This window comes from Lepeophtheirus salmonis, chromosome 5 (assembly GCF_016086655.4).
Source record: "Lepeophtheirus salmonis chromosome 5, UVic_Lsal_1.4, whole genome shotgun sequence".
Lineage (NCBI taxonomy): Eukaryota > Metazoa > Arthropoda > Copepoda > Siphonostomatoida > Caligidae > Lepeophtheirus > Lepeophtheirus salmonis.
In genome coordinates this window covers 11,341,706-11,359,067 of record NC_052135.2, presented here as the reverse complement: position 1 = coordinate 11,359,067, position 17,362 = coordinate 11,341,706, and the positions used below count along the sequence as shown (strand labels likewise).

General features: G+C 32.9%; 1 protein-coding gene and 1 long non-coding RNA gene across 3 annotated transcripts in view; both read right to left on the bottom strand.

Moving 5' to 3' along the window:
- Window positions 1-3,104: 3,104 nt before the first annotated feature.
- LOC139905331 (uncharacterized) lies at window positions 3,105-4,757 on the bottom strand. The gene is made up of 3 exons (XR_011779996.1): window positions 4,073-4,757; window positions 3,880-4,019; window positions 3,105-3,818 (listed from the first exon to the last, which is right to left on the bottom strand). It is a non-coding gene; the product is annotated as an uncharacterized lncRNA (long non-coding RNA).
- An 8,755-nt stretch (window positions 4,758-13,512) lies between these two features.
- The window catches only part of Prosap (SH3 and multiple ankyrin repeat domains prosap), an 85,531-nt gene continuing 81,681 nt past the window's right edge, over window positions 13,513-17,362 (bottom strand). For both annotated transcript variants that reach the window (XM_040713410.2, XM_040713409.2), the window contains 3 exons: window positions 17,009-17,312; window positions 16,741-16,940; window positions 13,513-16,629 (listed from right to left, as the gene is read on the bottom strand). In XM_040713410.2, the coding sequence (XP_040569344.1) occupies window positions 13,867-16,629; window positions 16,741-16,940; window positions 17,009-17,312 (3,267 nt within the window). In that variant the 3' untranslated portion in view covers window positions 13,513-13,866. The remainder of the gene's footprint in view (window positions 16,630-16,740; window positions 16,941-17,008; window positions 17,313-17,362) is intronic.

Here is a 17,362-nt window from a genome sequence, read left to right as displayed (position 1 = left end):
GAAATATGATTGCATAACGATGTAATAATATATTTTAGAGTTTTGTTCTGTTCGATCCTTTTTGTTTGTTGTTCCAATTTTGACATCCAATAGTTCAATACTTTCCTTAATATTTGTAAAAAAATCGTTTGGATTGTTTCGACTAGGACATTTAAGATGATTTATAATTTACCCAAGAAAAATCTTAGCAGGATACATATACCCACAGGAGTGTCCGCAGAGGTTGGTCTGGAGGAGTTGTAGGCACTTCCAACTAAAAGAAAAAAAAACAATTGTGTATTACTTGAAAATTTAAAAAAATGAAATTTAAGTTAATTTTTTAAAAAAAAAGTCCAAATAATTTAATTTTTCAAATTTTTTCAAAAAGTTTAATTTCTTTTGAATATCTATGGACTTTTGAAAATATTCTTCACTAAATTTAATGTTTGAAATTTTTTTTAAATAAAATTTAATTTTTTGTGAACAGCTCTGGATTTTTGATTTTTCTAACCTAAATATTTAATTTTTTGTGAAAAGTTGTGGATTTTTGAAATTTTTTGAGATTAGCTATGTATTTTTGAATTCTTTTTAAAAATTGTGAATAACTGGATTTTTGAAAAAAAAATCAAAAAAAATTTATTATTAGAATTTTTTTTTGGAAAAAAATTCTAAAAACCAAGGCCTTCCGAAAATATAATTTTGCGGACGCCCTTAACCATAAAATATATTTTAATATTGGAATGAGCTTGAAAGAAATCCAAGAACTCTAATTGGACTTGATAATAAGATTGAGGTACTTGAACTTGCAGTATAAGGACTTTTCTTCACCTTTGATAATTATCATTAGCAGATATAATCTTTGTAAGTCATTTTGATGTTCATCATTCTATTTCGCCGCATTAAGGGAGTTTATTGGACAATTAACACTATGAACCCTCATTGATTCTAATTATGGTGGATACAAAATTGGATTTTCTACTTATTTGTATCTCCTGATACTCGTAAGTTTTAATATATCCCGAAATCTCTTTGAATATGAGATATGAATTTTATACATACATCTATGTCAGTATTTTGAAACTTTAGCTTACAAATATAACGTTGATATTACTTAAAGAGGAATTTGTATTCGGCTGTTTGTTTTTCAATGTTGAAATAATATTATAATAATTAATTAACGTGTCCCCTAGATTTGAGGAGAAATATAACGTAGTAAATCCACCGTTTTACCAATCAAATTAAAATCTGTGAAGTTCCGATGTATTAATTGGCCAATGAATTATCACTGCAAGACATAAATAACTTATTTAAGTATTATACTTTGATATCAATGACTGTTTTATTTAATGAGTTATCCGTAAATCTATTAATTATTATACATTTTGTAGCATCATATATAGATGGGATAAGTTGAGCAGGTTTTTACGAGCACACTCACAGTGATCCTAATTTCCATTTTTTCTTTTTCACAAATTCAATAAAATATAAATTGACTTGTTAAAATAAACATTTCCACATGGTATAATATCTCCATACTGATCAAGAAATACTCAACTTTCCAAATGACTTGAGTAAGTTAATCATTTTGGTAGGGTAAGATGATAATTTAAAAAAACCCCACATATAACCAGTAACATAGTAATAAATAATTAATTTTAAAATGGTGAATGATTTTCCTATTTTATTTAAGTTTTGGAAGGTATAATATATAAATAGAAATTGGATTTATCAGTTAATGTTCAATTGTTCTAAGTTACAGGAAAAAGTGAGCTGGTTTTCACGCCTTGCTGAGCCAGCAACAACACACGTGAAATTAAGTTTTGTGAATATGTCTTATTTCTAAAACATAGCCTCGTCATTATTGTCAAGGGTTAAAAGATGTCTGTTATTTGGCTTAACACATTCCTTCATAATCGTCATTATCAATTATTATGTGATATAATATCACATAATACTGGAGTATGACTTATCAGTAAAATTGATAATTATGTAGAGAAAAACGCTTGCAAAGACTTATGGTATTATTGTTTAAAATACTGTATAATGATTTTTGAGGGTATAACGAAAGTATTTATTAGCAAAATGTTTAATGAAGATAACTACGTATAATTGACTTAGACGTTTTTTATCAGTCACAGTAGATTTGAAAACGTCACACTCCATGAAATTGTAATTCATTATGAACCATAGATTCCATTTCGTAATTCGGTAAAAATTATCTTAATTTCACAATTTACAATAAGAGTATTTCTATAAATGACATCATTACCAACATCCTCCATTAATAAATTATGGTTCCTCGGGAAGGGAAGAATTTACACGTGTATTTCTCCATAAATTTTTTGAACGTATGATGATTAGCAATGGATAAGGTTATATTACATGCAATAAGCATCTTTGTGAGATCAAAGTTAAAGTTTGACTTGATGTATTCATCGTTAACTTGATTTTATAGATGAATATCCATACTCTTGATGTGAGATGAGGATAATGAGTGGCGTTTAATTCTAGATAGGGAACTAAAGGCACATTTATATCGACAAATCCTACAAGCCATTTGTTTCTCATCCGGTAAGTATTTTCCAAATTCCTTGGCCTCCATTTTCAGAAATCTAGACAGAAGGCGACGTTATTTTAGGCATTTATTCAGTTCTCTATCGATTATCTGCATCTAATATGCATTAGTAATATTATATTAATATTGAATAATAAAGGCGGGAATGATAACGTTCTTGATAGAAGATGTATATTATTTAATCAATGATGCCATAAGTATTTTTTCTCTTCTCCTCGCACGCTTTTGTATTCTTACCAAAATTATGAACCTTGCTTATGAGTATAGTTGATAATATTGTAGAGAAAAACGCGTGCGAGGAGGAGGGGGGAAAAAGACATATGGTATCATTGTTTAAAATACTGATGTGATTATCATCTGCCTGCTTTATTATGATTTTTGAGGGTATAACGAATGTATTTATTAGCAAAATGTTTAATGAAGATATACTACGTATAATTGATTTCGACGTTTTTTATCCGTTACAGTAGATTTGAAAACGTCACACTCCATGAAATTGTAATTCATTATGAACCTTATTCTCAGAATAATAGCTAATGAAACGACAAAGTAGAGTATTTGAAATATATTTGAAGCTCAAAGTTTAAAAAAGAAGGCTTTAATGAAATATAATCTACATACTAAAAAATAAACCATTAAACATTTAAGTTAAATATACAAAATTAAACAATTAAAATCATATAACTATTAATAATAAAAAATTATAAATACAGAATATTGAAATAATAGATTGATCCAGAAATGTTTTTCTTGTTTTAACATCGGAATTCAGTTAAATATGTCATAACTTTAGGTTGCAATACACAAGCGAGACGTGGAGTTTAATCAAAAAGATAATCACCCTTCTTCTTCATGTGGAAGTTGCTATATACAATTGTGCACAGGATAGATATATCTCTACCGATGAGATCTAACTAATTATTAATAATAAAGTAAATGTCAAAATCATAAAATTAGACAATAAATATATTAATAAAAAAATGTTAGAAATAAATTAATCGTAAAGATTTAGAGCAAAAGCTAATTATGTAGTAATGTCCGGCGATATTACTCCCTATTAAGAGCATCAAAAAAGATTTTCCCCCGTTATTTAAGTATGTTTATATAACAACATACTGTTATCATGAAGGATATACACAATTGTTAATTATAATGCAACACCCAATGTAACTACCCTCGTTGTTGTGACCATTTAAACAGTTGTTTTTGCCTTTTATGAGTTTTCTGAACACCACTTCTTGGAGCCCATCAACCATAGCTAAGCCTTTATTGATAAAAAGTAATATTTATTGACTATGTAATATTGGAAAAACTAATTATCATACCCAAGTCTTAAAGCGAAGTAAGTAGTCTCAGACAAACTAGTTGCTAACCATCCAAAGCTACTACCCCCGTTGTTGTGACCATTTAAGCAGTTGTTTTTGCCCTTTACTGAGTTGTGTTTCATAATTCTTGATATGTTTAGCTAAAATAGAATCATATTTTATGGTTAGATTAAAAAAAAAATTGAATACTTACTGAGAGATAGTACAAAATTCAGAGTTCCATTTCGATATTCGTAAATACTTTTCACTGATAACTTGATCATCATTTGGTGTGGATGACTCAAAACATTTTTATATTTATTTCTATATATGACATCAGTAACAACATCCTCCATTAATTTAATGATGGTTCCTCGGGAAGGGATATGTTTACCCTTGTATTTGTCCATAAATTTTTTGAACGTAGATGATTAGCAATGGATAAGGTTATATTACATGCAATAAGCATCGTTGTGATATCAAAGTTAAAGTCTGACTTGATGTATTCATCGTCAAATTGATTTTAGAGATGAATATCCATACTCTTGTTATGAGATGAGGATAATGAGTGGCGTGTAATTCTAGACAGGGGACTAAAGGCACATTTATATCGACAAATCCGACAAACCATCTGTTTCTCATCCGGTAAGTATTTTCCAAATTCCTGGGCCACCATTTTCATAAATCCAGACAGAAGGCGACGTCATTTTGGGGATTTTATTCAGTTCTCTATCGACTATCACCATCTCATATTATATTAATATTGAATAATAAAGGCGGGAATGATAACGTTCATGATTGATAGAAGAAGATATATATTATTTAATCAATGATGCCATAAGTAATTCTTCTTTTCTCCTCGCACGCTTTTCCATTCTTACCAAAATTATCACCCTTAGTGATAATCACATCAGTATTTTAAACAATAATACCATATGTCTTTCTCCCCCCTGTCTCCTCGCACGCGTTTTTCTCTACAATATTATCAACTATACTTATGAGTCTAGCGATGGGCATTGAGCGAGTGCGTGTAAAAAGCGGGAGCGAGATATATGGTACGAATGATTAAAGTTACGGTTTTGGAGGATAGAATATCACGTGATTCTACTGTAGAAATAATAATCTGTATTGCTATATTTCAAATTACACTAGTACATTTACTATAAAAAGTAGTGAAATTTTCAAAGTCAGGAATACTTGATTTAATTGATGAAACTCATAATTCTATATTATAGATATATTAAGTGAGATACCATAACTTTCTTCCCTTAAAGTCGCTAACATGATACGCTATATAATGAGTAATCAAAAACTAATGGCTAACACTTAGAAATAAAACCCGTCTTCATCCTATCATACTTCAAATACACTAAAAAGACTTAAAATGATCTTAAATAAATTCCAATTCTACATGTTCGAATCCATGTAATAAAGAAATAAAGGGTCCGCCTTATATAGGTAATTATACATCACAAACTCCACCTTATAGATGGAATTGAGATAAGTTATTTCTGCGTTATATACATCAAGGAAACTGAAGGATTCTTATAAATTAAATATTTTTGTTAGAGTAAGAGACGAAGGAGAGTTGACTTAAGAACAAAATAACTTCAGAATTTCAATGAAGGAGCAGTGGATGGACGATGAGAACTCTTTCTGTTCCTCACTTTGGATTTCAGTGGATCATTATATCTTTTTCTGGAACTCATTAGTTCTTATAACGGGTTGCCCATCTAGCGTTTGCATTTTGAACTACCCCTTTTTTGACGTCTGACAGTTGTAGTAACATTCTCATTGTGTCTAATAATTTGTAAAGGGTCTCCGGCTTACGAAATGGTTAAGTTTACGCTCGAAGAAAATTGGGAAATACTGCTGTTACGGTCAATGGTGAGCGCTATCAGGCCATGTTGGAAGATTTTTTGTTTCCCCAAAGGGGAAAAGGAAGACATCGAAGACATTTGTTCCAACAGGATGGCGCTACGTGCCACACAGCCAACGTTACAGTGGATCTTTTGCACACTGTCTTCGACAATCGTATCATAAGCCGAAACGGCAACGTCAACTAGCCACCTCGTAGCTGCGATTTGACTCTGTTGGACTATTTTTTTGTGGGGAACCGTCAAGATAAATGTTAAGCAAACCATGCAGAGACGATTGACGATGTGAAACACGAAATTGGAGTCGCCATTCCAGCTATTGAAGCTCACACAATCGAAAATGTATTGAAAAATTTGGTCGACAAAATGGGCTACTGTAAGGGCAGCGCCGGCGGCCATATGAATAAAGGGGTGCTTCATTATTAACCGGAATGTTGAGGCTTTCAAATAAAAAAAAAATTATTGAAAAATATCCATTCGTCTTTTTTTTATAGCAATATAAAAAAAAAAAAGAGTTTTGAGGGCCACTCTTTAGTATTATATGATTATTCTGTAGAAGATTTGGATGAATTTATGTATTTTTGAACATAGAAACAATGATTCACGAGGTCAGAAGTGTTGCGTCTTGACGAGGTTGAGGAGACACAAACTATTTATACAAAGGAATCCAGGAGGACCGAGAGAATTGAGGAGAGGAAAGACGTGGAGGAATAACACAAATAACACAAGGCTTGTTTAATAGGAACAATTATATTCTTATTAATACAAAACACTACTCTGATGCATACACATAATACATGGCTTATAACGAGGTAAAGACAGTACTTTACAAATATATATATATACGAGACAATACAAGAAATAAGAGAATAAGAGGGAAGGAGACACGAATACATTACAAGAAGTCAGTATAACAGACGTTGAAAGGGAAGGGGCATCTGTACAATGAACGACCCTTCCATTAAAGAAAATGAGATCCAGTGATTGAAGCCCACAGAGACGAGATCCCTTGAACAGAACATGATGAGATGATCACAAGACGTGTTGCTAGGATATCCAAATGGAAAAATATTAACTCTGAGGGAAAATGGATAGATGGAGATCCAATTAAATGCAATCCAGGGGGACGGGGAACTTATTTAATACATTTGGCGAATAAAATTAATTATATTCAATATTACTACTAAGGTAAGTAGCAAGCTATAGTCTTTATTCGAGGGAGATATTGTACACAGTAAATATTAATAAATGATGAAGGAAAAAAGGAAAATCTACCAACTGTTTTCATTTTCTAATCTCAAAATAGTAATTTATTTGACCAAACAGGCCATCTTTAATTATGACATATACAAAGGTGAAAATTCAGTGTAGAATGAGCATGTTAAAATAAACCGAAAATCAACGTGGTAACCCTAAAAATTTGAAGAATGTTTTTGAGTAGAGAAAGAATAATGCTCATGACTTTTCATTAGATCAGCTACAATCAGCTGTAACAAAGGAGGAGGGGGAAAAGGATATCAACAATGACATTTGCTAGTATTAATTCGATTTCGATCCCCAATTTTACTCTGAGTCCAACAAGGACTTACAATTATATCTCTGCAACAAATCCTCTGGGTTACGCTCCGTCTTTTATGAGCACACACGAATGTTTAATAAGGTTTTGAATATAATTGAATCTATTTAGGAAATTGTTCACTGCACAGGAATGAAATAATAATGAAACTGCTAAGGAAAAGGAAATTCCTTCTTTATACTACCAATTGCAAACTAACGGGCCAGCTAAAAAGCACACCGGATTTACATGCATGGATTTATATATTATGTAAATCCAAGGGAATATAGTATAGAACAGGGATGTGAGAACACGTCCCATAATAAACGATACGTAAATAAGTAGTATTAGACTTATTACAGATTACGCAAATAGCTAGAAAATAAATCCAGAAAGCCATATTTGAAATCCAGTTTAACAGATGAATATTAATAAATATTTTTTTAAATATCTATTTAAATCTCGTGGACTAGAAACATTAATTTATATTTTTAATGATTAAAATTTTTATGAGTACTATTTAAAAAATTATGAAGGAATAAAAAAAAGTTTAATACATAAATTTGAACACTTAACATTTAGATAAATATTTTTTTTCTTTTCTGTTAATCGCTCCTTTCATTCAGCTTATTCCTGCCTATGCCCTTGCTTGATATGGAATGGGACTTGCGTTTATTTCCTTAATCTTGCAGATAATTTTATAAAACGTCATGACAGTGAACTGCTATTTTCTCAAACAATATTCAAATTGTCAATAGTACCATGTTAGATTTCAGTTTCTTTTTTTTGTACATACCAAAAGTGCTTAAGATTTACAACCATAAGTATGTATGTATGGTTAAACTTCTTCAAATTTGACTTTTTTCATCAAACATATATGCAAAGTGATATTTTCCCCCTTTTCCAACGTTTAATACAAAATATACAAATAATTCGAAATATTTTATATTTTTTTTTCATTGTAGCTGCCCAGAGGTTGGTACTATTGCATTTAAAATGGTACCAAATAAAATCTAAAAAAAAATTAATTCCTAGGACGACAGATGGAGTAAATGTAATACTATACTCTTTACTTATACTTCATCAATACAACTCCATCTAACCAATGAAGGAAACATTTAAAAAAAAAATCTTTAACATGAAAAGAAACAAGTCAATATGTGTGAAATTTTCAAATATTTTTATAGAACAAACTATCTAAAATACCTTGGTTATATTAATTATAAAATAAAAAAATTAACTTGTCAGATAGGAGGTACTAATATCTCGAAACAGTCAAATTTGTTCCGGTGGTATTGTACATTTTAGTTAGCAACTTCTCTGCACTGACTCAGTTGTGATTCGAGTCGCAAAGTCGTACATCAGTTTCACACCTCTCTCAGCCACACCATTGGGCACTCTTACTGACCTCACAAACTTCTGCTTTCCTGTGTGAGTTTTCTGTAACTCTCAGGTCTCTCTATTTCTGATAGCTTAACTTCGAGCTTCTCCTTTGCAGACTTGTTTATGTTGTCATGGGAACTAAGCAAGATGAATGTCACCCTTTTTTTTTTGGTCAATACTAGGGGTGGTTATTCATTTTCTTAAGAATAGAGGTTGCAAATTCATAGTCATGCTACTTGTCTTGTAGCATGTTCTTCATAAGTTAGAGGTTATGGATAGGTGCATCAGCAGCAGATGTAGTGCTCACCAAATGACCTGTATAGATTAAGGCTAGGAACTTGTTCCTCATCTCTAGTCCTTGCTGTATTTTAGTTTCTTGGAAACAAGAGCATCTAAATGCAGTAAATGTTCTTGGCCATCCAACAGTATGATTAAATGGCACCTGGTTTGGCCTAATGGATACCCTGAGGATTTTCCTCTACAAGCAGGATCATACACAGCTTTGCCACTTATGACTGATATGTCCATGAACTTGCTTCCTCAAAGAATTTACATACGCTGCAATTATGCTTATCATCTTCGGGGTTAAGTATTTTTCAACTTGACTGATAACTTTTAGTGGTTATTATCTAATTTTCCTCATATTTCATTCAAGCTGTTAAACATTGAATTGTCAGGATTATTAACTTTGTTCAAAACAGCCTCCCATGCACCTCCAATTATTGCCTTTTATACATCATGACAACAATGGAAGTTGAACATCTTTCATTCTAGTTTCCCCCAATTAGCTTCGCTGAACCCATATGGATTACTCTCTTTCTCGATGTGATATAAAGTACTTTGACTACAATGTTGTCTGTGAGATCCTACGTTTCTATCAGCTTTAACGCAGGATTGAACTATGAGATTCTAGTGGAACTTTCTACTCTCTAATACTTTTCCCTTCTTCATAATTTGAATCACCAAAAATAAGTGCCGCAACACTTTCTCCTGAATATAGTTTACCAAGAACATCCCGTATAAGTTTTCCATCCAAGTGTAGTGTGAAGTAATCTGGATTATTTTTATTAATAACCATTGATATTACTTTGGAATAAGTTACGATTAGTATTTATTCTATATCGACTTGTAGTGAAGGATAATATAACAAATCATTCTGATCTTCACCTCTTACTCTTAATGCAGTAGATACAATGGCTGAAGTCTGGTTGTCAGAGAGTGACAACCGATTTGCAATGTTTCAGATAGCTTCACACGTAAACACTGAACTTGGAAAGGGTAAACGTATTGTACATGGTTTCAATGAACATACTGGGATTGCCTCAGTGTAATCTGAACTGTCTCATTATTATATGTGTATTAAGAGCAACAATTTTAAGGTAAAATTATAAATCATATGATGTCATCCTTTCTAAGCATAAAAAATATGAATGGGCATTTCCAGTTCAATTTTTTTTAAATTTTCAAACCTTTTAATATTTGACTTTTTCCCGTTCTCCAAGGGCTATAAAAACTAACTATACCAGTCATTTGGGTTTTGGAGCACAGCTATATGGTCCTTGAAAATTAATTGTCGTTGGCTCTAGAAAAGGGCAAAAAAAAACGTGACTTTTTTATATTCTTTTAACCATAACTTCGCAATGACTTATCGTATAGCATTGATATGGGTATCAAATCAAAGCCAATAAACAGTGCTTTAATTTGTATACTTATGTTATTAACCCTTTATTTGTGCCCATGAGTAAATTTTACCCCAGATATTAAAAAATGCTTGTTCTTATATTGTTTCCTCTGTCTTTCTAGGTGTTCTCCTAAGTTATTATTATCTTGGCGTATATGTATACAAAAATAGAATAAAATACAAATACTGTGGTTCAATTTATATAAATATTTTATTAACCCTTTACTTGTGCCCATGAATACATTGTTTGGAACATATGTACACATAAATAATATCTTCAGTGTACTTTTCTTTGTTTTATGATCTGCGTACTTATCTTAATACTTTGTATTATCAAAATAAATACATCGAAGTACTTTTGAATTCAATCTGAACACTGAATTTTTTCTTTATTTGAGATATGACGCATTAATTAATTGGGTATTCTGTTAATTATTTTCTTTATATATGCCACGCATCATGCAAATTACTATTCAGTTTTATTTTGGTTGCTCTACTTTATATCAATATTATTGAACAACTGAGATATGTCATCTGACATTTTCAAGGCCATGAGGCAGGCATAGCCGCGCTCCAAAATCCAAATGACTGGTATATTTAGTTTCTATAGACCTTGGAGAACGGAAAAAAGTCAAATATTAAAAGATTTTTTTTTTTAAAAGGTAAAATTTGAACAGGTCTAATGGGCATGCATTAAAAATAATTAAAATTTTCACATTTATAAACTTGTTTACTCTTATATTCAAAAAATTTCATTAGCTTTCCTTTGGTACCATTTTAAATGGAATAGCACCAACTTCTGGGTAACCATAATGAATACAAATTTGAAGAGGTATGGTGTACAGAGTTGTTAAAAAAATACATTAAGTGGTTGTCTTTTCGTTTTGACCCTTCTAAATAACAGAATTTTTACGTTTGAGCAGAAATAAGAATTCGCTATTTTAATTCAATGTATATAATTGCCCTTAAACTTCTTTATTTACAATTTAACTGGTTACATGATGAAATCATATTCTAAATTCTTTTTTAAGCATAAAGTAACGAAATTCAATTTGGGACATTCCTAAAAACGCCTGATTTTCAAAATTTATTGTAGGTATTTGTCACAGAAGTGGCAGAAATCGTCACTCTCAAATATCGGCAAAGGCCTTATCTACATTTTTATATAATTCATTGATATAGGAAATTCCCGAATGTTACTTGAACCTGTAAATCGTTCAGCATGATATTTTGAAAAAAAAAAAAATTCTAATTCAATTCTACTTTTCTAATATAACGAAGACCCATACTAAAATATTAATGTTACTTTAAAAAAAGATCTTCAATTCAACCTCAATATTTTCAAGGTTTTCATTACCTTAATTTAAATTCAAAGTTAGTTTTCAAAGAAAGAACCTCACTTCAATTTCAAGATTACCTTTTCTATGATTGAAAAAAGTGTATGAGAAATTCAATGTGTGGCATAAAATCACGAGAAAAGGTGGATTTGCATGAGTTCATTTCCAATTGCGTAAGACTTGTGAGCCCTGGAATAGCGAGTTTTTTGTTCGGTAAGAAATATGACATTTATACTGTAAAAAACTATTAAGTGATGAACGATTTAATTTATATACCAGGTGCGCTGAAAAAAATCTGTACACTTCGTTTTTGCTACATAAATCAAGGTTTTTGTGAATGCGGTAAAATTGTTTTGGTCAAATACAAAAAAAAAAACTACATCTTAGAAGCCGAGGAAAGGTCATCTGAATGCGACCAACGAATTTTGGTCCGCGCACTTTTGGACGCTGGCAAGAAACCAACGGAGATTGCAAAGCAGTTGGGGATCTCCAACATGAACGTGCTGTTCCACCAGGATAGTACGCCTGCAAAAAAAGGCCCGGAAGTGGTTGGAGGCCAATTTGCCTTTCTGGGGAAAGAAAATATGGCCCCTACTCATCAGATCCCTACCCATTGGAAATCACTTTTTAAGTGCATATTGAGTCCAAGGCCTGCACCGTCCGTCATCCAAATATCTACAACCTCAAGGACACCGTCAACCAGCACTGGGATGCCATGTCTGAGGGCTACATCTGCTATGGGTGAAAGACCTTTCGTGGCCGTCTGGAAGTCATCCTTGCTGCCAAGGAGCTACATCGATGATTAGGGACATCATATTAGTTTTTTTTATTTAATAGACATACCCAATTACAACTGGTTGCTGAAATTCATCTTGATAAAGTTATAGATCGAAAATGTAAAGATTTTTTCGCCACACCTGGTACAATATTATTTAACTTGAAATTTCGGATTGAATAAATATGATATTAGATATGCTGACATAACCAAACCCGTATGTAAGCCCGGCATCACATAAATAATATTGTCACTTGTTTAATTTTGATGGAATTCAAATATGTCATGCACGGGTTATCACCGCAGGTATGTTATGTATATCAGTTATTTGACTCGCAATTCCAAAAAAATAATCCAATTTAAATAATATCGTCAAGTGTTTATCTATGACAAAATTTATTTAACTAGATTTTATGGAATTTTGTACCACGGGGGTTGCCGACCAGTGGCCCACATAACATTCTGAACATTACTTCAGTTTTATGAAGATTCATTATAAAAAATGACGTTTAACAAAACATTAGAACATTACTTTCTTAAAAAATTTTATCAACTTTTTCTAGCTAAATTTATCTCGGATTTATAGCCTCTTTGCATATGTGTTCTGAGAGTTTATATAATGATGCCATTCAATCTTCAAAACTAGAAAAAAACACTTGCAGCTTTAGCTAAAAATCAAGAAATATTTTTAAAGAATACTTATGTGAAAATATGAAAAATCAATAGGTTCTTAGAACAATGCATATCGTTTTTTTTGAAGAGGTTATAGGTTTTTTTAATAGCTAATAGCGTTATCTCTCTTAATTTCGTCAGACAAAATCAAACAAAACGTGTTCGTCAAATTAGGTTTTGTTCATGACAAAAAACAAACGAAGCAAATACTTTTTTTGTTGGTTTTCGTCTGTTTACAAAAATGAATAGTTTTGTCCTTGTGGTTTAAGCCGATTATTTTCCCGGGATATTTCTACAGTCTTGCATCTTTTTCTTTTGTTCCCTAAGACGAAATATTGGTTATTTCATGCAAGTAATGAAAAAAAATGCAATTCTAAGAAAAAGCTTTTTTGTATTTTCAAAATGTTGTTTTATTATACATACGACTCACAGCCTTCAAAAATTATTTTAAGGGGAAAAAATCGAATACAAATTAGAGATAAAGAAAGAAAAAAAACAAAAAACAAATACAAGTAATGGAATAAAATAATTATCAAATAAAATGTTATATATATAATGTAATATAAATTAGTTTTTTTTTTTTCAGCATTCAAATTTTCAATATTTGCTTCTTCATATTTTTTTTTTTGCGTTATGGACTAGAAAATGGGTAAAAAAACATAAGTTGCAGAGTGTTTTTCTAATAATAATAATCGAATATTATAAAATGATGGTGATATTATTAATATTTATTTCCTTTGATGATGGTGATGCTGATGAATGCTAGCTGCAAATTTCTTGAGAGATTTTTCAATATTGAGCATATGTCCAACGCGATGAACTCCTAATTTTTCCAAATCGGCCTTTGTGATGGTCATGAGTCTTCGACCATCAATTCTGTTTTGAAGAAATGCAGTTTTGTATTCAGGCATAAATAAGGAATCCAGCCATTCGCAAACATCTGAAACCGTCCAGTTTCCCAAGTTTTTGCTCTTAAAACTAAAATGCTGTGCATGATGACTACGAGGAAGTGTGGAATAGTCCATGGAAGAACTTGAAGATATGTGTTGCCCATAGTCCATACTTCGAGTCATCATTACTCTTTCTTTTTTAAGAGCCCCTCCCGCCTTTCCATACTTTTTTCTTAGACTCTTTTGCTCAGCTGATAGAGTATCATTGTCCGAATAATTGGAATCAGAATCAGAGAATCCGGGAGGTGGAGCTAACACTTCTGGGACCACTATTTCCGTTTTACTAGGTGGAGGAGGAACTCCAAGAGGCAGATCTCCTGAGAGAGCAATATTGCTGTTTGTATCCCCTAGATTAGATACATGCTGTTGAATAAGAGCCAAACTCTCCTCAATGCTCCTATTATTAAATGCTTGAAGACTCTTTTGCTTCGTTGGAGGTGAAGATCTGCTTAAAACTCGTGATGTGGCTTCAGGATGATCCGTGAGGTGATGCCGGGCTTCCATAATGTTGACGTGATGATGATTATGGTGATGGTGGTGGTGCTTTAAATTAGGAAGGGTACGAGTTCCTGCTCCACTCGCGTTTGGAACATCAAATAGTGCTGCCAGTTTGGGATGCAGCATCTTTTTCATGGATATTATATTATGCCCCGTTGATGAATCCTTTTCCGCTCTAAGAACCCACGACTTGTCTGAAACATCATCAGAACTTTCTGAATCATTTTCCCATACTTGCGACGAAACCATCTGCGTAGGATGTAGGGGTTTATTGCTACCTGGTTTGACACTACTAGTCGTAGTAGATGGCCCTTCCACGGGTAAATAAGTCACATACTTATCGTTATCAGTCTTTGTAGAAATGACTACTTCTTGATCTGAACTCACCCCACTAGATGAATTGTCCCCGCCATCTTCCGTTTGAGTAGGTGTACTATTATTTGTCACAGAAAAATCATTTGGAAAAGAGCGAGAAGGTTTCAATTGAGATCGAGCTGTTTTTATGTCATTAATAGAAATGCCACCACTTCCAGTATTTTGACGCTGAGGAGGCGACGAAACGACAGCTGGAGGTGCTGGAAGTGACATCTTTGGAGGACTCTTGACGGTTTCATTGGGAGATGAAGATTTATCAGAGCAAAAGCTTTGTGACTTTGTCAGTCGATTATTACTCACGTCTATTCGAACTTTGTTAGATTCATCTAGAACAGATGGCTTGACTTTGGATTGCATGGCCACCATTACTTTTTTATCAGAAATGGCTGAACTATTTCTAGCATAGACCTCTGAGTATGATGCACTCATAACAGCAGAATCATAAGAGGAAGCTCGAGAATAATTATGATAATGATAGTTACCATCACCAATAATATTATTTTTATTTGTATCTTTGAGAATTGACTCTACTTTAGAAGGCTTCCCAGAAACTTGTTTTGCGGAGTCCCCTTCATCAATTACAAAACTAACGGATTTCTTCTTTTTCTTTTCCAAAGTAGTAGTAGAAGCTCTACGATGATGATCGCTTTCAGGATCTGAATAATCAGGCTCAGGGATATCAGGAGTTGCACCTTCAAATTGATTATCATCTGGTGTAAGAGGTGATCGAAAGGTTGTATAAGTTGTGTATTTAACTCCATTGACTTTATAAGTTTCCATAGCTTGTCCTTCAACCGGAGGAGGAGGAGGTGGTGGAGTCGAAGGGGGTGGTGAAGTCTGTTGTTGTTGCAGTGCAGGGGGTGGGGGTGGCGGTAAAGGATTAGATGGAATATCTGGAAGTTGTTGTTCCATCTTTCGAACTAAAAGAGGTTTAGGTCTTGGGGGCATAGAATTAGCTCTTGTGGGAGATTTCTTTTGTTTCGTCACTTGAACACTTGTAATTCCATTAATAGGATCATGAATCGGTCCATTCAAGGGACTGCCCCCATGTTTTTGTGGAATTCTGTACCCTAAAGCATGTATGCTTTCAGGAGAAGCGTATAGTTTGGCATTATCTGAGGGTTTGAAGCTACTCATTACTCCAGATGTGGGTGAAAGAGGAGAATCACTGGATGCAGGAGGACTAGTGGGCACCGTTTTTCTTTCCACCTTTGCATAATCTGAAGGAGGAGAATTAGGAATATTACTACTATCAACTTTGACTACTTGTGTTGAAGGTGGGGGTGGCGGTGGATGTTCTGGAGGTGGTAATGTTGGAGATGTATTAATCACCATGGGTGGTTTTGCTGTTGTAGCCACGGGTCTTATTTTAGTTAGTGTTCGGTACCCATCGTGTAATTCCAGACTTTTCTTTTGCTTTGTCTTGGAAGGAAGAGTGAAATATCCTTGTGTTCCTCTCTCGCTTTTATCTTCGTCATTAATTGTCTTTTTGGAATCAACAATGTCCTGAGATAAAGTGGCTTTGTTGATATCTTCTTGACTATGAATTTTTCTTTCTACTACATCAATTGCAACATCCTTTTTATCGCCTGCTTGGCCATTGAGAGCTGGTGTAGAATAAAACTCCTTTCTTAACACAGTGCCATTTTTGGAATAATATTTTCCAGACTATAATAAAAAAAAAAAGTGATTAAATATAAGTTCGTGTAATATCTCCTCCTCCAATCATGAATGTACAATACATAATATGTATATTATTATTAATATACATGCACTCACTTGTTGATAAATAGGAGTTTCATCTTTTGTCTTTACAGGTGAAGATTTTTGAGAATTGGAGGGGGATTTCGTATTGGTTTGACTAGTTGCTGCAATCGTTGGTGAGGACATTTTGGGGGATGAGGAGGGCAATAACTCAATATTGAACTTATTTTCAATTGAATTAGAATCGTGTTCATTTATAGCTCGATCTAAAACTTCTACTCAAAGTATATATATATGTATATATTAGTAAAAATCTTAAATAACATCCAGATAGCGTACATACCTAATGCTGCTAAATTGGCAACCATGCTTCTAGCTTTAGCTCTTCCAACACTCAGAGTTGTGGAAGGATCTCTCTTAGGAGGGGGTGGTGGAGCCACCATTGAGCGCCCCTGCATTTTACGAGGTAATGTAGAATAAGCTCGCGCCTTAGAAATAGACGCGGGGGAACCTCCGTTGGAATATTCCATTTCACGAATGTGATCAATGTTTATAGTAACAATGGTTAATGCAACGGAATCGCCGGATTTTCGAATCAAATTGACAACAGTTTCATGACTAGCTTGCGTTACATCATCTCCGTTTATCTTAAATAAAAATATAAATAATTAATCCATCGGTCAAATTATATACATCT